The sequence below is a fragment of the Peromyscus californicus genome, unplaced genomic scaffold (genome assembly GCF_007827085.1).
Source record: "Peromyscus californicus insignis strain IS unplaced genomic scaffold, ASM782708v3 Scaffold_19__1_contigs__length_69161282, whole genome shotgun sequence".
Taxonomy (NCBI): domain Eukaryota; kingdom Metazoa; phylum Chordata; class Mammalia; order Rodentia; family Cricetidae; genus Peromyscus; species Peromyscus californicus.
In genome coordinates, this window is record NW_026294491.1 from 36850707 (window position 1) to 36873112 (window position 22406).

General features: G+C 44.9%; 1 protein-coding gene across 5 annotated transcripts in view; it reads left to right on the forward strand.

Annotated features, from left to right (window-relative positions):
* Nucleotides 1–1978, forward strand: part of Cracdl (CRACD like) — a 125889-nt gene extending 123911 nt beyond the window's left edge. For 4 of the 5 annotated variants that reach the window (XM_052745129.1, XM_052745131.1, XM_052745130.1 and 1 more), the window contains 2 exons: nucleotides 135–279; nucleotides 1169–1978. In XM_052745129.1, coding sequence (XP_052601089.1) covers nucleotides 135–279; nucleotides 1169–1311 — 288 coding nt within the window. In that variant the 3' untranslated portion in view covers nucleotides 1312–1978. The remainder of the gene's footprint in view (nucleotides 1–134; nucleotides 280–1168) is intronic. The other variant, XM_052745128.1, reaches the window with a different exon arrangement.
* The last annotated feature ends 20428 nt before the right edge of the window (nucleotides 1979–22406 follow it).

Here is a 22406-nt window from a genome sequence, read left to right on the forward strand (position 1 = left end):
GGCGCCCTTTCCAGAAAGTGCCAGCAGCATGATTCATCTTGAGAGAGACATCTTGTAGCTAAGTCATTTTGGGTGTCTGCCCCTCTGAGTCTGTATAGTTGGGCAGCGTGTGTGTCTGTCTTGTGTCTCCATAGGAGCCTGTGAAGCAGGGTGACTTTGTCCGAAGCAAATCTTTCCTAATGACCCCTGCAAAGCCTCCTGTGACCCAGAGGCAGGGATCAAAGTTGAGCCTCAAGGAGGGACTACAGAGAGGAATCTCACTGTCCCACCAGAACTTGGGTATGAGATTGGCATGCATTTCCAAACACTTTGCTGTCATTATAACCAAATTCTTCCTGCAGCTGGAGTTTGTTTTGTTGAATCGTTTTACTATGTCGAGCTGTTTGTTTTTTTTTTTTAAATGGAGCTTTTATTGAGATGAAATTCACACATCTTAAAATTCACCCGTTTTAAATGTACATTTCAGTGGATGTGTCTTACAATGAGACTATGTATATTTTTTGAGTCCTGCCACCCTGGTGGCAACCTAAGAATAGAACATTCCCCTCACACTGGAAAGAAACTCATCCCCATTTGTCACATTCCCTTCCCTGGTTGTAGGTAAACACTAGCCTACCTTATGTCTCTATAAGATTTGCCTTTTTGGGAACATGAAATCATAAAACACGGGCCCTTTTCTCTGCTGTTTTTGAATGTGATTCTGAGCTCACTCTGGTAGCATGTGTCAGTTTTCACTTTTCATGCTGCTGGGCAATGAGCCCAGGGTCTCCTGCACACTGATCATATGCTCTGTCACCGAACGACACCCCAATAGTTTCTAAATTTTATTTGTTTTGCACTGTAGACTCAAGAATCTAACTTTCCAAGCTGTCTTTTAAGTGTGTGGTTGTGACAGTATTAGGCTTGTTCCAGTGTGCAGCCTACCTCCAGGGCTCTGTGGTTAGACCCTGAACATTCTCAACTCACTTGGCTTCCACAACCATCCAAGCCTGCTCCTCAGCCTTTTCAATCCGCTACACTCCATCCCTGATGCTTAAATCTTCACACATTTCCGTATTAACGGATTGTGTGTTCTGGAACACAGTGGAGCCTGTAACGTGTATTTAAAGCTGTTCAAGGGACTTAGTGAAAATCCACACTCTTGTCTCTTGTTTTGTGTCCTTTTCAGCAGCTCAGGCTGCAGCGATGACAGAGAAGGAGTTGCATCAGCTGAAGAGAGCCAGTTATGCGAGTTCAGATCAGCCGTCCTGGATGGAACTCGCCAGGAAGAAATCGCAAGCTTGGAGCGACATGCCCCAAATCATAAAATAGATTGGCAGCCTGCTGATGAAGGATGTCCACTGCATTGACGGGCCACTTAGTTTTAAACTGCCAATAAATCACGGCAAACAGACTGTGAAACTTCAGATTGATTTTTGTCATCGAATTATGATGTGCTCGGGGAAGAGAGAGGAACCAGGTGGATCAAAGAAGACAAGAGAGCCTCAGTCCTGAGCCAGAGGGGCTGCAGCAGGAGGAACCCTGTAAAAGCTCCTTCCTGTGCTGAGGTACCAGTGTGAGCCTTCAGCATCCACTTTCTAAAGAGGCCCCAATAGCCAGCGAATGGAAGTGAAGAGAGGTGAATGTTGGATGTCCTTTAAGAACAGAACTGGAACTTCTTATGAGTTCTAGGTCTGGGCTGTCCCTTGTCATCAGCCAGTGCCTCTGGCCACTGTCTTGCCGTGGACCATCGTCGTCTTTTGTGTTTACTAATAGGCATGATGTTTATGGGAAAGCAGGGATGTCGTTTACAAGAGCAGCTACGGAACAGTCTGGTTTCCTGAAGCTATCCACCCTTGAGCAGGGGAGGATGGGACGTGACAGGGTTTGTCAACTCATAGACTGTTTCCAAAAATAATTTTTAAACTTTTCCACTAGGCATCTGTGTCCTGAACCATTGCACAATGCATTGCCTGTTTAATAAAAGATTTCAAACACGCTCCGGCTTTGTGTGTAAATGTTATTTCTGCTCGCGGGGAACATCTTCCTATACTGAGTCAAAGGCGGTGTATTGAGTTCCCCCTTCACACCTCACTGAAAATCCTGGCTGGGTTGGGTGTTTGAAATTTGGGGGGTTGGCTTGTTTGTTTTCGTTGTTCTAACAGAACATTGGTGTGCTTTTTAGGGAGAGAGAAAAATATGTAGGGTTTTTTTTCTCATTTGCTCTCTGTATCACAACATTGTAAGAATATAAAAATTTTAAAGGCTGTCTGTCTTAGTTTGCTTCCTGTGGCTGTGAGAAACACCATAACCAAAAGCAGCTTGGTGAGCAAAGGTTTTATTTTGGCTAACACATCCCAGGTCACGGTCCACTCAGGGAAGCCGAGGCTGGAACTTGGAGCAGAAACTGAAACAGAAGCCATGGGGGAGTGCTGCTTACCAGCTTGCCGCCCATGACTTGTTCAGTGTACTTTCTTATACAACCCAGAACCTCCTGCCCAGGGATGGCACTGCTGGAAGTGGACTAGACCTCCCATGTCAGTCATTAATCAAGAAAATGCCCTTACAGACTTGATGTGCTGTCTAATGAAGTATTTTCTCAACTGAAGTGTCTTCTTCCTAGATGACCATGGCTTGTGTCAAGTTGACAAAATAAAATAAAATAATAAAGAAATAAATCTAGTCAGGACACAATCAATCCTTTATAGCATTCCATGCATCCAGCCTGTATCTTCCTATTGATAACTGGATCACTGGGACAGTAGCCAGGAACATAGAATGTGGTGAAATTGGGCTGGAACACCAATTTGGGATCTCAGAGTTTCTATATGGTTGTTGCTTTAAAAACAGTTTCAATTTGTTCTCTGCAAGTCAGTCTCCATGGGAGTTAGTTCGGCCAGACTCAAAATCAGCCCAGCATCCCAATATATTGTATTGTAATTTGATTTTATGTGTCCTAAGGGTTGCCACTTTTAGTCTATTTTCTATCCTCATGAAAATTATTTTTCTAGCCATTAGTGCTACAATTTTATTGCATCTGCCTCTGTTGAAAAAGTCTTGGGACAGGTTTTTTTTCCGCCCAGCCAAATTGATTTATTCATGACATTCTCTTAGAGAACATAAAACCCGAATTCCACAATGACTGTGTCTACACAAGAATGCTAAAGCTTCGGCATTAATAGTTTTAGCTAGAGACAAGCCAATTTGTCCGTGCTTACCCTAAACCGTCATTTCTCCGGCCAGCAGAGCATTTCCGAGGAACCCTATGGAAGTAGTGGGCCCACTTTAGGATCACAGAGAGGCATCCAGTGTTGATTAAGCAGAGGTTGCTGTTCTCTGTGTTTCAGGGTGTGGCAAACCGAAGGCTGTAGGCTTTTAGGGCCATAGGAGAATTCAGTAGGTGGAATGACCACAGCCTCTACTGCCACCCTCCGTGTGGAGATTGGGGTCTTCCACTGTACCGGAAGAGCAGGAGAACAGCCAAGGCTCGATGATGATCCAGAAGTCTGGAGTGGCAACGAAGAGGGGGAGAACCTTGGAGAATCACCCTCTCCTGAGAAGGCTGGGCACTGCCCGGAGTGTGTTAGACGCATTATTGACAACCCTCTCTTCGGTCCTTGGGGTGAGTACTTATTTCTGCTTTGAAGATGGGGAAACTGAGGCACATTGAAGCTAAGGCCATCGAGGGCCTACATTTTAAAACCCTACTGTGAATCTTGTTTTTTTTTTTTCAGAGCTGAGGCTTAAACCTTCATGTAGCCAGGCAAGCACTAAGCCACCGAGCTAAATCCCCAATGCTAGTATTCCCGTTTTTAAAATACAGTGAGTCCAGGAGTGAACCTTGTCCTCAAAGACCACTAGGAGCATCCTGAATGTGACCTTGAGAGCTCCTGTCTTAGGAACAAGTGTGCATCTCATGCTGTCTCCTTGGTGACCACCTTTTCCCTCATCCGTTAACTCCTTGATCAGGATGAGAGAAAGTTTTGGCTTTTGGTGGCTTTCATTTTGTAATTTTTAAATTGTCAGCACATTTGAACACTGTGTAATGTTTCTAACTTGTGTGAAGGCTCTCTGTAAGGGTCTCTACAATGGGGTCCAGCCCCGTGAAATCTCAATTTTTGTGGCACACCCATTTTTTTTAATTCGAAAAGGATACAGTGATTAGACATTAAATATGCAGAAGTCAAAGACAGATACTTGTAGGTGCAATGATGAGCCTAAACCAGAGATTGGTTGTAGCCAAAAGGACACTTGAGGTTGGGGGAGGGGTTGGCTGATGAGGTAGTCTAATTATATAGCTGATCCTCGTGGCCTGGGCTAAGGTAATGGTCTAAGTGGGTGTGTGTGATGTGGTATGAGAAGAAAAGAATGTAAATAAGGGTTGACACTTAGGTTTTTGGCTGGAGTTCTTCATTGAATGGAGAAATCATTTGCAGAAATGGAGCCCAAGAGTGGAATCCACAGAAAAGAGGACATCTTAAATGGCTTCCCATTAAGTCACTAAGTAAATATACCATGTCCACAGATCAAGTTATAGATTAAGGAGATCTCAGTTTGAAATAAAATGGGACACATGCCGAGTGGTGGCAGCGCGCACCTTTAATCCCAGTACTCGGGAGCAGAGGCAGGCGGATCTCTGTGAGTTCGAGGCCAGCCTGGTCTACAGAGCGAGATTCAGGACAGGCACCAAAACTACACAGAGAAACCCTGTCTCAAAAAAAAAAAAAAAAAAAAAGGAAGGAAGGAAGAAAGAAAAAACAGAAATTCAGGTCTAGAAGTGGAAGAGAGGGCTGCCAGGACTGAGCTAAGGTTGCCCTGACTCTAAGGGGTCCAGGGAGAGCAAATGTATCCAGTTTGCCTTTGGAGCAAGAAAAAAAGCAGAGCAGAGAGAAGAAAAAGAAGAGTGTTGGGAGGGAACTGTGTAACTGTCTAGGCTGAGATCTGCTAGATGACATTGGTCAAGTGAGAACAGGAGTGGCCATTGGCTCTGGGCACACAGAAGTCCTGGGTGACCTTGATAGAACCCTTTTCGGGGTACTACTGGGGTAGAGGCACAGATGAAGTAGGTCAAAGCCAGCTAGCCTACTGCTACATCAGCTAGGGCTAACTTTCAAGAGCTTCTATGTGAATGAGAGCAGAAGAAATGGTGGGATTGTGTGGCAAATGGTGTCGTTTGTGTTTTGGAAGGAATATACAAAGGGGTTTATGTGTAGGTGGAAATAAACTTTTAGAAGAACGGAGAAAATCAATCATGAGGCTGGTCTTTTGGAAGCATCCCAGCTTCCCCATGGATTTGGGCAAGGATGAAATGCTCACATCATGGACCACTCTTGTTCCTGGAAATGGGAGCCCCATGTTCTGATCCAGTTGTCAGGCGATGGACAGCCAGCCTGTTGTGATGACAGTCTGATCAAATGCTTCCCCTGCTTGCCCTGCTGCTGACTTTTTTTTTTTAACCTTGGTGCCAAGCTTCAGGTTGAGAAGCAATGGATAGAGTGTTATCTGGGTGTGTGGAGCTCTAACAGTCCACAACACATTCACTGAATCTGTGTCTCTTTTCCTCTTAAAAGAGCTAGCTAAAATCCAGTAGATAGCGGCAGATTTCATGCTTGGGAAAACCCAAAGTTGTCACCACAATTCTTGGGCATTCTGCTCTATTCTGCACTTGGAACTCCTGCATTTTGGGGGATTGTTGCTATCTTAACCCAGAAGGTGGCTCCTTTCACAGTCTGTAGAATTCCATGTACACATGGCATTCCTCTGTGTGTGTGTGTGTGTGTGTGTGTGTGTGTGTGTGTGTGTGTGTGTGTGAATGCATGCACATGTGCGTGCGCGTACATGTGTGGAGGTACAAATGCACATGTATGTGTATGGAAGCCAGGAGTCTCCATTGATATGGGGGGGGGGGTGTCTTCATCACTTCTCTACCTTTTTTTTTTTTTTAAAGACTGGAGCTGATTGTTTAGGCTGCCTAGTCAGCAAGCTTCACGGATCCTCCTGTCTTTGCTCCCTAGCATTGGGATTATAGGCGTTCACCCAGCCCCACACCTGACAGCTTTGGTCTTGATAGAGCCCTTTAAACATGTGGGGTAGATTCATAGTTTTATGGGTGTGAAGAGACACAGCTTTTTTTCTTTTTTAAGATTTATTTATTTATTATGTACACAGTATTCTGCCTGCATGTATGCCTTCATGCCATTAAGAGGGTACCAGATCTCATTATAGATGGTTGTAAGCCAACATGTGGTTACTGGGAATTGAACTCAGGACCTCTGGAAGAGTAGTTAAAGCTCTTAACCTCTGAGCCACCTCTCCAGCTTTCTTTATCTTCTTGGTCCCATTGCTCCAGCCACCCACACACAGCAGGACAAATCTCCCTTGGTTGTCTCAAGAGCATCAGTTCATCTGCACACATATGCCACTCCAAGGAACTAACAGAGAGCCTCTTCCAAACAAATGGCATCGTCTCACTGACAGGAGTCGTGATGGATGGAACTTTCTCTACCCCATTCAAGTCTGCCCTTTGATTAATGCTGAATAGCACCAACCACAAGATCTGTGTTTCCCAGCGTGGCCAGCATGGACTCCATCTGTCTGAGTTGTCACATTTCTCAAAACAGCCTTTGTATTAGACTGACTGTCAACAGCCCTGAAGATCTCCCTGCTCCGGCTAGCTTCCAGTAAGCTCAGACCTGTGGCGGCTGCTCTAGCCTTGTCAGTAGCCAGCTTGAGGATAAACCAGGCTTCCTGTGCAAGCTGGGGTGAGGATGGTAGGTGAGAAATCGGTAAGAAGCAAATACATCACCCCCTGACACCTTAGAGAGCATGCACTTTAGCTGTGCATCCATCTGGAATGGAAAATGGACGGAGAAACTAAATGGAAGATATTCTTTATACTGGAGCCTAGGAGAAAACAACAACAACAACAACAACAAAATTATGGTGGTGCCTTAAAATAAAAAGCAAACATTTTAGCCTGTGAATTTAAAATATGCCCACAAATTCTTCAACAATCTTCTCTTTAAAGTGTGGGGCATACTGCCCATCCTGAGCGTGGATCAACCCGACTGTTCACTTCTATTTACCACAGTGTCCTTATCCACAGGGGATATGTTGTAAGCACCCCACCCTCAACAATGGATACTGCCCACTGCCCATATCAATAAGAGTATTGTATGCAACGTGTACATCTGTGATAAACCTGGACCGTTTAACTTGAGGAAGCACTTTGAATTGCCAGCGTTGCTGCTCTTGCACTCTGGGACCTTTTCTTGGGTAAAAATAAGGGCTTCATGGACACAGGCACTGTCGTGCCACCGTGATCCACAAGGTCACTGAAATAGCTCCTAAGAGGCTGGCTGTGGTGACAAACCTGGTATGCTTGCCCTCAGACAAGCCGAAGTGTCCGTCAAAGGATCACTCATGTCTCTCAGGCAGGAAGGAGCAGGCTGATGGAGGATGCCGGGAGACTTCTCATTCTACTTAAAAATAGAATGCAGGGGTGGAGAGGTAGGGAGAGTGGACAATTTATTATTATAATAATAATAATCCATACAACAGCATGCAATTTAAACCTCTAGAGTTTCCCATTTGATATTTTGGCCCAAGGCTGACTGTGCACAAGGGGAGCCAGTGTAGGCTGGAGCAGAAGTGGGCCGGGGAGATGGCCCAGTCTTCAGGAGAATGCTTACTGCGCAAGCAGGAAGTCTTGAGTTGGACCCCAGGACGTACATACATGTGGTGACCCACACTTGTAATCCCAGCCCTGAGGAAGAGGAGAGAGGAGAGTCTCTGGGCTGGCTGGCCTGTCAACCTAGATGAATTGGTGAGTTCCAGGCCAGAGAGAACCGGTCTCAAAACAATAAGGTGGACCTCATCCTGAAGAACTCCACCTGAAGTTAACCCCTGGCTTCTACTCACATAAGCGCATGTATGCACCAGCATGTACATACACACTCACACACACACAAATGTAGCAGAAGTGGCAGTGGGTAACACCTAGAGCTAGGTAATGAAAGGCATTGGTGCTTTTTTTTTTTTTTTTTTTGGTTTTTTTCGAGACAGGGTTTCTCTGTGTAGCTTTGCGCCTCTCCTGGAACTCACTTGGTAGCCCAGGCTGGCCTCGAACTCACAGAGATCCGCCTGGCTCTGCCTCCCAAGTGCTGGGATTAAAGGCGTGCGCCACCACCGCCCGGCGGCATTGGTGCTTTTTAATTCAGTATTTATTTATTTGTTTATTTACTTAGCGTGAGCGTAGGCTTCTGCTGGGGCCAGAAGGTACTGGAGTTGCAGGCCGGTGTGAACCACCCAACACAGGTGCTGGGAACAGAACTTGCACGCTCTGGAAGAACATTAAACACTCTAAACCGCTGAGCCATGTCTCCATCCCCGTTATTGCTTTTATACCACACTCTGGGACCATTCGCTTTGAGGGGAGTCGGCCCCATAACTTAAAAATACTCAAAGAGCCTGTGGAGAGGCCCGGGTGAGAAGAGGCCTGTGTGGCTCATCTATAGGCCTGGAAAGTTGCTTCTGGTATCTGAGGCCGCCTGCCAACCACCCGCACCAGCCTGCCTCTGTGTGAAGAGCCCATTAGCTCCACGGTCTTTAGACAGCCTCCTCCAGCCCTAAGCTGTCAGGTGACCGCAGCCAGCGGATGCAATGATTGCGGTCTCCTGAGAGATCCCAGGCCAGTCTGCCCAGGGAGGACACTGAAACTGGGGGGAATGAATGTTTATTGTTGTTTTCAGCCATTTCATCTAAGTGTTTTACACAGTAATGGCAACGAAAAAGCCTCTTTTCATGTCCTTTTATCGGGGTGTGCTTCAGTTTGGATTTTGACTATCCCCCAAAGGTACATATATATGGAAGGCTTTGGTGGCTAACCTATGGTACTGTTGAGAGGTAGTGGAATCTACTGGAAGAAAGTTAGGTTATTGCTGGGCAGTGGTGGCACACGCCTTTAATCCCAGCACTCAGGAGGTAGAGCCAGGTGGATCTCTGTGAGTTCGAGGCCAGCCTGGTCTACAGAGCGAGTTCCAGGAAAGGCACAAAGCTACACAGAGAAACCCTGTCTCGAGAAACCAAAAAAAAAAAAAAAAAAAAAGAAAGTTAGGTTATTGATGGCATTATTGAAGGGGATATTAACCCTACTCTCTCTCTCTCTCTCTCTCCCCCTCTCCCTCTCCCTCTCCCTTTCTCTCTCTCTCTCTCTCTCTCTCTCTCTCTCTCTCTCTCTCCCTCCCTCCCTCCCTCCCTCTCCCTCTCTCTCTCTTACTTCTGGGCAGCCATGAGGTATAGTGGCTTCTCCACTATGTGCTTCTACTGTGATGTACCAAGTAACCTAGGCCGGCCTGAAACTATTCTCCTACCTCAGCCTCCAAAGTGTGGGATGACAGGGATGTGGTACTGTGCTCGGCTCCTGCTTAAAGTTAAGATTTTAGTTCAGGTTGAGAAGACAACATGAGAAAATGTAGTTAATGCCTCTCCAACTCTAGTCTGCCTTCACGAGCCTGCAGAGACGGCTAGAGGGAGGCATTGAAGACCCGTGGTGCCCAGGCGTCGTGGGGAGCTCTGCTTGGCAGCAGAGACCCTCAGCTCCAGCCACAGCCAATGCACACACCTATCTACGGTGGCAGTCTAGTGAGTTCCAGCTAGCAGAAAGTAGATGCCAGCCGTGTGTGCCCCACAGACAAATGGCTAATTTTCTAGAAAGGATCCGGGGGAGAACAGCTAGGCTGGCAAGCTATGAAGTCCTCACAGAGGTAGCCTGAGAGGAGGGAGGGATGCTTGACTCGCGGGAAGCAGAAGTGTCTCCGCCAGATGTTTGAAGGAGGAAGAAAGAAGCAATGGGGCAAACCGGAGCCATAAATTCAGACTCAGAGGGGGACGGAAGAAGAAGTGGTTTAAACTATCAGAGTTTTCCAACATGGGGCAGGATGCCCGGGCAGGAGTGAGCACCATTGCATCCCAGGGGAGCAAGCAGGGTTGGGGGAGAATGGCCATCTTCAGGATGCCAGGCAGGTCTTTACCATCCCAAGAAGACAGGGATAGAGGATGGGAATAATCACAATACATTGTATACATAACAAAATTAAAGGAGTGTGCATACATGCACACGCGCACGCACACACACACACAGAAACAGGGAGAGACGGAGACAGAGGGAATAATCTCTAGCGACAGGTATTTTAGCAGTAAGCAGCCACAGTAATGGAGGCCGACTGCCTAGCTTGGTGGCAGAGCACAGGTGCTCAGTGGCTGACACCTGCTTTATGTGCACTGTTCAGCTTCGCTCCGCCCTTCTCCATTGGGGAATTGGCTTCATTAACATGGAGATAAGGAGGGCTGTGTTTGTGATGCCCGGATTATTAAAAACAACAGCAAGGCTGGCTGTGGGGGAGTGCTGAGGGCACATGTTTATTAGCTTCCTCTGGGAGCACCCTCAATTATTTGCAGGGAGTCCGGAGGCCTTGGAGACCAGTCCTTCTCCCTGCAGAGCACCTAGCTCCATGGTTGCTGTTACATTTGCCAAACCCAGAGATTCTACTTTTAGCCTGCTATCCAATGAAGAACACGTTGCCCCTGAAAGATCCCCCATGGGGATGACAGGCCTGCTCTCAGACCTAGGACAATTTCAAATTGCTACGGAGACAACGGAAAAACTAGCAGCAAATCACCAGGGAGTCCTTTAAACAAAACAAACCCCATCTTCTAGAAGCAGAGGCCGTTAAATTTAGATCCTGTTTCCTCCCAAGAAACGAGTAGAATGAGATGATCAAATTGTTTTCATTATCAAGCCATTTTCCTGACACACACCGCCCCCCACCCCCGCTTCTATCTCAGGCTCAGGTGCTCCACCAGGTGCCCTGTGCAGGCTCCTGAAAGGCCAGGGTGGGAGGCAGAGGCTGGACACCCACAAAATTGCTAAATGTAGGGCCTCAAGTTGCCCTGTCTGCCGGGAACACTGCCTCCCAGGTCAGGCTGGAATAACCTTTGAGCACATGAGGAGTTTACAAAGGAGAAGCAGCTTGTTCTGCTAATGGCTGGACCTACACATGTCCTGGGCCACACAGGGACCAACACTATGACAGCGTCCTTACAACCCTTCCAATACGAGCTGCATCCACCAGAGTCTCTGCTTTGGCTGGATCGGGTGTGAACAGAGCTTTCTTTTCTGATCTCTTCCTGTGGGGCACTGGGCTTCCAAGGTATCTGACCGACCTGGGACCTGTCCCCATCAGAGTCCTATGCTGAAGTCCTCACTCTCGATGGGGATGGGTGCTTCCGTATGTGACTGCGTTTGGAAACAAAGCCATCAATGAGATAATTAAGGTAAAACCAGGTCACTGAGGTAGGCCTAGGAGATCGGAAGGAGAGACGACACAGGTCCACGCAGTGAGAAGGCCATCTACAAACCAAAGAGGCCTCTGGAGAATTAACGTCTCCAGTGCTTTGATTTCTAGCTTCCAGGATGAAGAGAAAATCAATTACCACCCATCCTGTGTACAGCCCAAGCAGCCTGACACACAGGGCTGGTGTGTCAGTATTCAGAGTGAGGGTTGCCTCCTGCCTGAGGTCTGGACTAGTAAAACAAGCCTTTGGGGCCTCACATCTGAGCCTTGGTGAAAAGCCACAGACAAGCTTTCATACCTCGGCCAGGGAGCCATCTATTAAAGAGACTAGTCTCCAGTGTTTAATTCTCTCGGTTTTGAATAACTTCAGTTTCTGTAGACTCACTAGTTCTCAGCTCCTTGCTTCGGTCTGGTCTTCAGAAGGTAGACCCTTGCAGCCCCCTACCTGCCCTCAGCAGTGGGGCCCATCTGTGGTGGGCAACGCAGAGTGCCTGATACAGGAGCTCAAGTAACATCTACTGAAGGTGTAGGCGAACAAATCATAGCTAAGTATGTGCGTGAGTCCGTGACGTGTTGGTCTATAGAACCCGTCTTTCAGCCAAGTCTCGTGGGCCCTCCCTGCTCTCACTCACCCTGTTGACTGCCAAGTTCCAGTCCAAAGATTCTTAGTGGGAGTGGCCCAGATGCAAAGGAGGAGGCAGAAACAGGCATCAGAAACACCTGAGGAATTTCTGTCACACTGCCCAAGGTTGCTCCTCTGATTGTATCTGACCAAACACTCTAGTGTGTAGAGTGTGGGAACATTGTCTGTTCAGTTGCAGTTTACTGCCCAGAATATGGCGCCTGTGCCCATGGGCAGGGCTATCAGTGGGGGAATGGTCTGGAAATGTTGATGGTGTTACTGGAGTCATTTATACTTTCTCAGATTTTCTTCCTAATGTTTTATTATTGACTTTAGAGTGTCCTCTCTCAGCCTTCACATCCATCCAGCGTGGCAGCGTGCATTTTGAAGCTCTGCCGTCGCATACAGAGAATTGTCCTGCCTCCCTCAGGGGTTGATACCTCAGATTTGTCACTGTGGAATGTCTCTCTTTTCTCTTGATAAGCCTCCTTGCTTGAAAGCTTACTTTTTAAAAAAATTATGGCTTTCTCCTGATTGCTGGTATCCATAGCACGAGTGAGGCTTCCTGAACCTAAAACCCTCCAAATCCAAAATCCAGACTACTCCAAAAATCTAAAACACCACAAGTAGAAAGTCTCACAGTGGATATATTATCAGTCCATGATCACAAACTTGGTTTCATACACATTTTGTTTTATTTTGTTTCTAAGATGGGGTCTCACATTGTAGCCCAGGCTGACCTGGAACTCACTATGTAGCCCTGACTGGTCTCAAATTCATTCCTCCTCCTGCCTCAGCCTCCCAAGTGCTCGGATTACAGAGTGAGTCATCACCTGACTTTGCTTAAAATTACTTTTGAGCTTGTAAAATTGCCATCAGGCTATAAAAATAAGGGGTACACGAAACATCCATGAATTTCATGTTTTGAGCCCCATCCCCCAAATATCTCATATTTACATTTCAAAATCTGAAAGAAGTCCAAATTCCTAATCACAAGAGAAACTCGTACAGTACTGCCCTCCAAGCCAAACTGCCGCCATCTTCAGAAGTTCTGATGGCCTGCTTGGAAAAGATCACAGCAGGGCCTGCTGACTATTCACTTCTCTCACAAACAGACAGGGGGCGGGGGATGCTGGGACCTCACCTGAGTACCCAGCCATCCCGCACAGCAGCTGATTGCAATCTTCCTTAGTTGCAGGAAGCCTCTGACTCTTAGTGGAAGGGGCTGAAGAGTATAGGTTGGGGAGGACCCCATCTATGTGGCAGTGGAAAAGCCGTCATCCCTGCGAGGTGAAGACTTGCCAGTGCAGTCTTTTTGATGGGCGCACCCACACTCCAGTAAGTAACCCCTCACTTAGGCGCTGTAAGTAAGCACACCAAACTCATCGGCTCCCCAGAGTGAACTTTGGTGGAATCACACCTCAGTTTGTTACAGAGCCTTAGGAGGAGACGGAGACATTATTATTATTATTATTATTTTTTGGTTTTTTGAGACAGGGTTTCTCTGTGTAGCTTTGCACCTTTCCTGGATCTCGCGCTGTAGACCAGGCTGGCCTCGAACTCACAGAGATCCGCCTGCCTCTGCCTACCGAGTGCTGGGATTAAAGGCGTGCGCCACCACCGCCCGGCCGGAGACATTATTTACATCTCCTCCTGAAGAAGGAATTTTAGCAACAATGCTCAATATATTTGTCTCTGGTCACCCCTTGCCTCCCCTACCCCTATGTGAGGTATTAAACTCAAGGCCCTTTGCATGCTAGGCAAGCACTCTACCACTGATTCACATCCCAGCCCCAACCTCTTACTTTTAATCTGTGTATGTCTTTATACTTCCAATGGATTTATCATAGACTATATTTAGGTGTGTGCTATTCAAATGTCAGTCATTTCATTGATGTGTTTATGCCGTTCACATTTGAAATGAGTGTTGATACGGCTGGATTAAGAGTTGAGCAGTCTGCCAGCCATTTTCTGTTTGTCCCATCTGTGGGTGCTGTACTTTTGCCTCTGTTACTGCCTTCTCTGGTTTTCAGCGGGTAGACAGGGTCTCACTGTGTCACCCAGGCTGTTCTTGAACCCATGGGCTCAAGCAACCCTGCTTCAAGTAGCTCATACTTCAAGCATGTACCAGGCATCCAGCTTTCAAAGGTCTCTCTTCTATTGATTTGCCGTTTACATCTCTTTTTATAATATTTAGTAATTCCTCTAAGGTTTACAGTATATATATGTATATATATATATATATATATATATATATATATATATGTATGTATTATTATTTTTAGAGTCATTCACGGTAATGGATTTCATTGTGGGGTCCTCCGAAGTACTTCCTTCCTGTTGACCTGTTCCCTCCTCCCCTCTCACCCCTGTGCCTGCCTCCTGCTACCATCCTTCCCCCACCAGCTCCCCTGTCTCTTTCATGTATTCTCTTACTCTCCTTTACCCCACTCCCCAAAACCCCCTTAATATCTCTTCTTCCCCTCTCGGAGTATCCTTTCATGTTCTATACCCCCCACACACATAGGCACACATACGAAAATTAAAATCAAAGATCCGCTTATGAGAGATAATGAGGTACTTGTCTTCGATACCTCACATAACACAATTATTTCCAGAGCCTTCCATTTCCCTGCAAATGTCATGATTTCAGTTTTATTCATGGCTGAATGAAAATCTATTGTGTATGTGTTCTACATTTTCATTATTCATTCATCTGTTAACGCGTGTATTGAGTGCACTGCAAGGGGCAGTGGGCTGGGAGGTAAGGAGAGGACTGCCTGCAGCCTACAATATATCAGTTTAAGAGACTCGAAGTATTCCTTCAAATAACACTACACTCTCTCACACAGTATGTTGCAAGGATTACAGGGTACACTCCCAATCCCTCCCTCCCTCTCTCCCTCCTCTTGTGCCATGGTTAGCTTCATTTCCCTGTCCCGTGTGCTGTGAATACATCTTCCACTGCTACTGCAGGGGCTCTTCAAAACACACCTTTTAGAGTAATTCTTAAAAGTCTGTGCCTGGATTTATTTTATTTCTTCTGCCCTTTAATTGTAACCCTTCAACCTGAAGATTTTCCTTTAACATTGTGATGGCATTTATGGGACAGTTGGAGAGCAGTGGGTACCCTTGATTTTTGTCTATCTGAGAAAGTCTGTATTATTTTTCTCTTTCACTTTCTGAGGATATTCTAAGTCACTATAGAATGCTGGATTACCAGCTCACCCTGCTTTCCAGCACTTTAAAGATGTTATTGCCTGGCCCTGGCAATTTGTATCTGTAATTCTGGCACTCGGGGCTGAGGCAAGAGAATTGCTGAATATTAAATGCAAGCCTGGGCTGCAAAATGAGATCTCTTGTCAAATAAATAACAAAATGAATGAATGGATGGATGGGTTGATGGGTGGATGGATAAATGGGTGGGTGGATGAATGCATTCATGCATGGATAGGTGGGTGGGTGGTAGGTTGATAGATGATGGATAAATGGGTGGATGAATGGATAGATGGATGAATGGATAGATGGATGAGTGGACGGATGAATGGATAGATGGATGGGTGGATGGATGAATGGATAGATGGGTGGATGGATATATAATGTTAGTCTATTACCTTAGTGTTGTCATAGTGCTGATAGAAGATGTATACTCACTGCTCTTTGGAGGATGTCTGTTTTCTCTAACTGCTTTCAATATTTTCCCTATCTTTCATTAGTTGTGGTAAGATATGTCTAGGTGTGTTTCTTTTGCTTTAGTATCTATCCTATTGGTGTTAACTGGTATTCCTTGAAATGTGGCTCAGTGTCTGTCACTAGCTTTGGAAAAGTCAAGCCATTATTTTTTAAAATATATTATCTAGTCCATTTTCCTGTTCTTTCCCAGTTATGCTTATGTTAGACTGCCTGATATTTCTGGAATTGTTCTACAACTCTTGAAGGGTCTGTAAGTGTTTATTTTTAGCTTTTTTTTTCCATTGCATTTTCTGGGAGTACTTTTTTTTTTTGAGACAGCTGGCTGGCCTAGAACTTGCTAAGTGGACCAGGCTGGCTTTGAACTCACAGAGGTCCACCTGCCTCTGCCTACCAAATGCTGGGGTTAAAAGCATGTGCCACCACACCTGGCTTATTTTGGACAATTTATATTCCAATATTCAAGTTCACCAATTTCTTACTCTGCTCTATCAATTATTAAATTGTTACATTCAATCAATTGGTAAAAGTAGTTTTCATCTCTGTTAATGTGTTTGTTGTTGTCCATTGAATGATTTCTAATGGTTCCCATTTGTCACTGAGATTATGTATCTGATCTTGTATGCTGTCTACCTTTTCCTTTAGATCCTTGAAAGTATTGACCACAGTTAGTATCTCCCAGTTCTAGTGTGTGTGTGTGTGTGTGTCTGTGTGTGTGTGTGTGTTATATTTAGTTCTAATGATATTTTTAGCTCTTTAGACTGAGGTTATTTTTTTCTCTTTTGCCTATTCTGGATGTCACATAATTTTTTCTTGTCATAATAAATCAATAGATACTAAGGTAAATGACATCCCCAATGTGTGGAGATGATGTGTCTTTTTCCTGGACCTTTACTATGAGGAGTTACATTAACCTAACCAGGAACTGGGTTGGAATTTCTTGTTGGTACCTCCAGTGCACAGAGGCTCAAGTCCTTTACATCTGTGCTGTGAGATGGTATTCCACGGTGATTTCTGAGCATGTAGTCTCCTTTTGGTGTTGAGTGGATCAGTGCTTGCCAGAGTCAGTCCATGTCTTGAAGCTCTCCTGGACATTTCCCACAGTTACTTACACTGCACGCTTTCTAGAAGGTAGAAAGATCTCAGAAGATCTGAGAAAGAAGAGGTGGTGCAACATGATTTAGGATGGACTGGGACTCAGAGGTATGACCTTCACAAATATTCCTGCTCTAGTCTGGAGGCCAAGCTTTCTGTTAGCTCTCTTTCCTACCCTATCTTACCCCTGATCTTAACCCACAGCTTGTCCTTCTCCACTAAAGCCTTGTTCCAAGGGCAGATAGAGAATGTGGGCTTGCCACGTTAGACAGTGACTGCTGCTCTCCTTCCTGGCCATACCATGGAAGAACTTTCCTAGAATTACATGTGTGCCCCGTGGAAGACCTGAAGGTAAATCCTGCAAGAGAGAACTGAACATTGCCCCATCAACCCACCTTCGACTGTCAGCAACTTGCTAAGAATTTCCTACTGGACCCGTCTTAGTGACCTATGCAGCACTCAGTGGCTGTTGTCTGAGATGAGTGAACACATACTCGGGTCCTGTTTCACCTTGCAACTTCAACTCCCGGACGAGCACAAAACGAGCCATGAGTTTGAGGTTCATCTGACTAATTTCTGATAAGAGTGGGAGAAATGCTCTGATTTTTCCAAGCTGAAAGGGGGAAGTCTGGTTTGGAGGTTTAATTAACTGGCTCCCTAGCTGAAAAAAATATAAACAAGCCTGTACCAGATTTCCAGTTTTTCCTGTTGCAAGTGTCAAAACCCAGGGGCTGGAAAAAAGGTCTCAGCCACACGAAGGGCAGCTCTATCACAGGGTCCAAGACTAACTTCAAATCACGGTGCAGTGAGTCCCTTCCTCAGCAGGTACAGGTGTCAATACATTGTTAATGGGATGGAATAGAAATTCGGGAAAAATTAAGGGGCAATGGAAGGAGAAGGAAGACCCTTACCTCAGAATCCAAACCCTGCTGTGCATTTCCCACTGGCTGAGAATCCAGAATTTCAACACAGTTGACAAAGGAAAAGTTACCCATGTGAAAACAATGCTTGTTTTTCTGGGGTTTATCTTAGATAAGAGCAGTTGTGCTGGCTAGTCTTAGGTCAACTTGACACACAGGGTAACATTATCTGAAGGGAGGGAACCTCAATTGAGAAAATGCCTCCATAAGGTCTGGCTGTAAGGCATTTTCTTAATTAGTGATTGATGGGGGAGGACCCAGCCCATTGTGGGTGGTGCCATTCCTGGGCTGGTGGTCCTGGGCTCTATAAGAAAGTAGGCTGAGCAAACCACAGGGGCAAGCCAGTAAGCACTCTTCCGTGGCCTCTGCATCAGCTCCTGCCTCCAGGTTCCTGCCCTATTTGAGTTCCTGTCCTGACTTCCTTCAACGATGAACAACAAACAATATGGAAGTGTAAGCCAAATAAACTCTTTCCTCCCCAACTTGCATCTTGGCCATGGTGTTTCATTGCAGTAATAGAACCCTAACTAAGACAAGTGTTAAAGACAACTAATTACCAGGACTTACATGACCTTTGAGTTTAATAGTAACTGCAAACCACCTTGCAGTTACAGAAAGGGAATTCCTTAAAATGAGAGAAGTGGACCAGCTCATATTTTGAACTTAATTTTTAAACTCTACTTAATCTTTGAAAGTGGGGATAAAATACAGATTTTGAGCAGTGTGACTTTAAAGGCCACAAAATTCTATCTATTAAGACACTGGGCCTCCCCTCCATACTTGACTGTAAAGCATGCACTTCCACTCACCTCTGTCTCTACTTAGTGAACTCACCTCTGTTTCATACTGACTAAATCCTTCCCCATGGTAAAGTCAGGATCCTGACTTCAAATCTGGGCCGTTCCAGTCTCTTCCTCCTTAGTCAACTGTATCTAAATGTTATCTGATACTTGGTTGTTAGGCAACAACGCCTTATTAAGAAGCTCTGCATTCTTCAGTTTCTCTCATTTGCATTTTTTTTTTTTTTTTAGTTGAAAAGACTTTGACATGTCATGGGGAATAAAACAAACACTTTCTAAAGACCTTCTGAAGAACCAGGCTTTTCTTGAGTGGAAAGATTTAGCAGACAAAAGATTACATTTCTGTTTCAACCCCTTCTCTAGGTTCGTCCATGGTGAAGGACCCGTTCCAAGATCAAATGCATCATGATGGGAGACAGTTTAAGAATGAATTGAAGTTGTTGGAAGCTTTTTATAACCTAGATTTCAAGTTTACAGTCGCTTGGAAATCAGTTCTGAGAAGTGGGGAGTGCAGACTTTTCTCTCATTTCAGTTTCCTTTAAAAAAGAAAATACAGATGAAGAGCATACGGTTTTAAAGGAAGTTGTATTCTATGGCAGAGTTTAACAAGGTTTTTTGGTGACAAAAGACAGAGTAGAAACTTTGTTTGCAGCCATGTGGTTTCTGTCAGAAGTACTGAGCTGTGTTATTGACATAAACTCAGCTGTATGTCACTCAAACGATTATGACTCTGTCCCAGTTAAACTTTATTTACAGAAGCAGGAAGCCAACCCGTGGACCGGAGTTTGATGAGTCCTGAGTTATAAAAGTGACTGGGTTGTAACAAGTGAAAAGTTAAAACCAGGAGCATGTCCATAATCCTAGCACTTGGGAAGCAGAGGTAGAAGAATTAAGAGTTCCAGGCCAGCCTAGGTTACTCAGCAAGCTTGAGAGAGAGAGGTAGAGGGATGGAGGTGTATGGGGTGAGCTCTCAAAGTCTCCTGTCCCACAATTGGAGAAAATATTATTATAATTCTAAATAATTTTTTCTTCCTTCTTTCCATCTTCCCTCCTCCATTTTTTAAAGATAAGGTCTCTTGAATCCCAGGCTAGTCTCATGAGGCTGGCTTTCAATTCTTGACCCTCCTGCCTCTACCTTGTAAGTGTCTACCACACCATTTTCTATTTCTTGATTTGATAATTTTACCTGGTCTCCACTGTGAAATATGTGAAAACTGCCTAACTCATATTACCTTTCCTTCTCTGCAACTCTCCAAGATTTGTCTTTGCATTGTATGTGTGTGTGCACACATGTTCATATATATGTGTGTGAGAGAGAAAGAGAGTGAGAAAGTGTGAGTGAGTATGGAAGCTAGAGGTCATTTATCCAGTATCTTTATCATTCTCCATCTTTTTTTGAAACAGGCTTTCTCACTGTGCTGGCTTAAATGAGAATGGCTCCCATTGACTTACATGTTTGAATTATTGGTCTCCATTTGGTGGAACTGTTTGGGAAGGATTAGGGGTGTGGCCTTGTTGGAGGAGGTGTGTCACTGGGGGTTGGGCTTTGAGGTTTCAAAAGCCCATGCCATTCCCAGTTAGCGCTCTCTGTCCATCTGCCTCCTGCCTTTGGAGTAGGATATAAGCTCTCAGCTACTGCTCTGATGCCATGCCTGCCTGCTTAGACTCTAACCCTCTGGAACTGTGACCCCAATACACTCTGTCTTTATCAGCTGCCTTCGTCATGGTGTTTCTTCACAGCAATAGAAAAATAACCAAGACACTCACTGAACCTGAAGTTCAGCAATTTAGCAAGACTAGCTGGCTAGCCAGGCTCAATGGCTCCATGTCCACCTCCCCAGTGCAGGGGTTACAGGCTTATACTGCTGTGCCTAGCTTTCTGCATGGATGCTGGGGATCTGAATTTGGATCTTTGTGCTTTCAAGGTAGCACCTGACTGACAGAGCCATCTCCCCACCCCCTTTATAAACACACATTCTTACGGATTTTCTGTGTGTTTATAACTTAGCTGTTTCTTCCTCCATTAACAGGTGTTGTGATATGGGGAATTCTGTCATCTTTCATCACCTCACTCTTCTCCACAGTCATGCCAAACCACTGTCAGCTCTGTGGTGATTATTATGTTTTTTTTGCTTTTTTTTTTTTTTTTTACAAGACTTCTGTTAGAATGTGTGCATTCTGTTGCCACGTTAATTAGCTCTTTGGCATTCTGCCAGAGTTAGTTCTAAAAAGTCATGAAACAAAAAACAGCATTTATAATATTTCAATTATGTAAATAATAGTCATGGAAGAACTAAAGAGTTTGCTTAGAGAAATAAATATAATCCACCCGTACTAAACATACCTCTATAGTGAGGGCTCCATGCATCAGAGCCATGCAGGTGGATATTTCTTAGGCTCCAACAAATTGTCAAGATCAGGTTCCCTTTCAGCTTTCAGTCTCCCCTGTCAGTGACCTTCAAGCTGGCCCTCACTCCCCTTCTCCTTGAGACCAGGTTTCTTAAGTATAGCCTCCATTATGCCCATGCTGGGATTACAGACCCACCTCAGGAACTCTTGTTTTCAGCTCCTTTTGTTTTATTTGTCAATTTATCACACAACACTCTGAGACTCCACGTCTTGAGCTCTTTGTCCTTTCCCTGAGAACCATCACTTGTCTCAGTTCTTGAAGCTGTTGGCTTTCCTCAAAGCTATCTTGGTTATATGGAAGGATAAAAGCCATTCTGATCTGGAAGTGTTCAGTGGATTCCTCTGTATGTGCATAGCCCTTTTCTCCCCAGACTTCATTTCTGGAGTGGGAAGACTGTGGGAGGCCAGCTCCCACCTTTTGAAGGGTTCTTATGAGAGAAGAATAAGAAAATATTAGATGGAAAGATAGGCCTAGCTGATGAGAAGAAGACAGAAACACAGGATAGCTTCAGGAGGACCTGGATCACTACCCAATGGCCTTGAAAGTTTATTGAAAAGGCTTTTTATAACATACCAAGGAGAGAAGCAAAGGACCTCCCCCTTGTGAGATCAAAGCATACCATACAGCCAAGTGTAGACCCTTCCAAACACCTGGTAAACACACCTGTGACTAAATCATCTCCTTATGTAGCCCTGCTGGGTAAAGCAAGCTCAGATTCTCTAACCCTAAGTTCTCACTAGGAAATCTCTGTGGGTCTCCACAGGTTCTCCTTCTTAATAATTTAAAGGGCCCCTCAGACTGCTCAGATAGACTGTGTCTGTCTTAGGTCACCTTCATCACTAAAATCTTTATTCATTATCAAGATACACTTTCCACCAAGTGTACTCTGTCTTAGGTTGGCAGCTAGCAAGGACTTACCTGTCTCTGACTACCAGCCTCTGGCAGGGGGAGGTACAGAGCTTAACTCTATGCAGCTCTGAATCAGATTCCCACTAAGAGCTTGCAAATAGCTGGAACAATCACATCAATACTCCTGTTCCCTATGGCTGCCACATCTCCCAGTAAAGGAGTAGAGAATGATAAAAACAGAATGGCCTTTTTGAATGGGTCTAAAATGTCTATCACAGTCTTAGCTGCACCAAGCCCTTTTTTTAATCAATAAACTCTTGATATAACCACATCAAATAAGTCAGTAAACTCCTGATGCAACCACATCAAACCTAAAGACTCCCTTAGCATCACTGAACCATGGTTTATCAATATCATCAGGTTAACATAATTCTAGTATGATTACTATACACAGTTATAATTCTCACAAACTTACATCCAAAAGCAAACTCCCAATAGGACACTTTATAAACTTTAGCAAACATCCAAAAGCAATTTTCTAATAGACCTATTTACATTTCCTAACCTTTAGCAAACATACAAAAGCAATTTTAATAGAAATATACAAAACATAGGGTATATTAATACAAGTTAACATTAATACACTCAAGGGACAAGAAAAAATTTTAAATTAAAGAGACTGAGGAA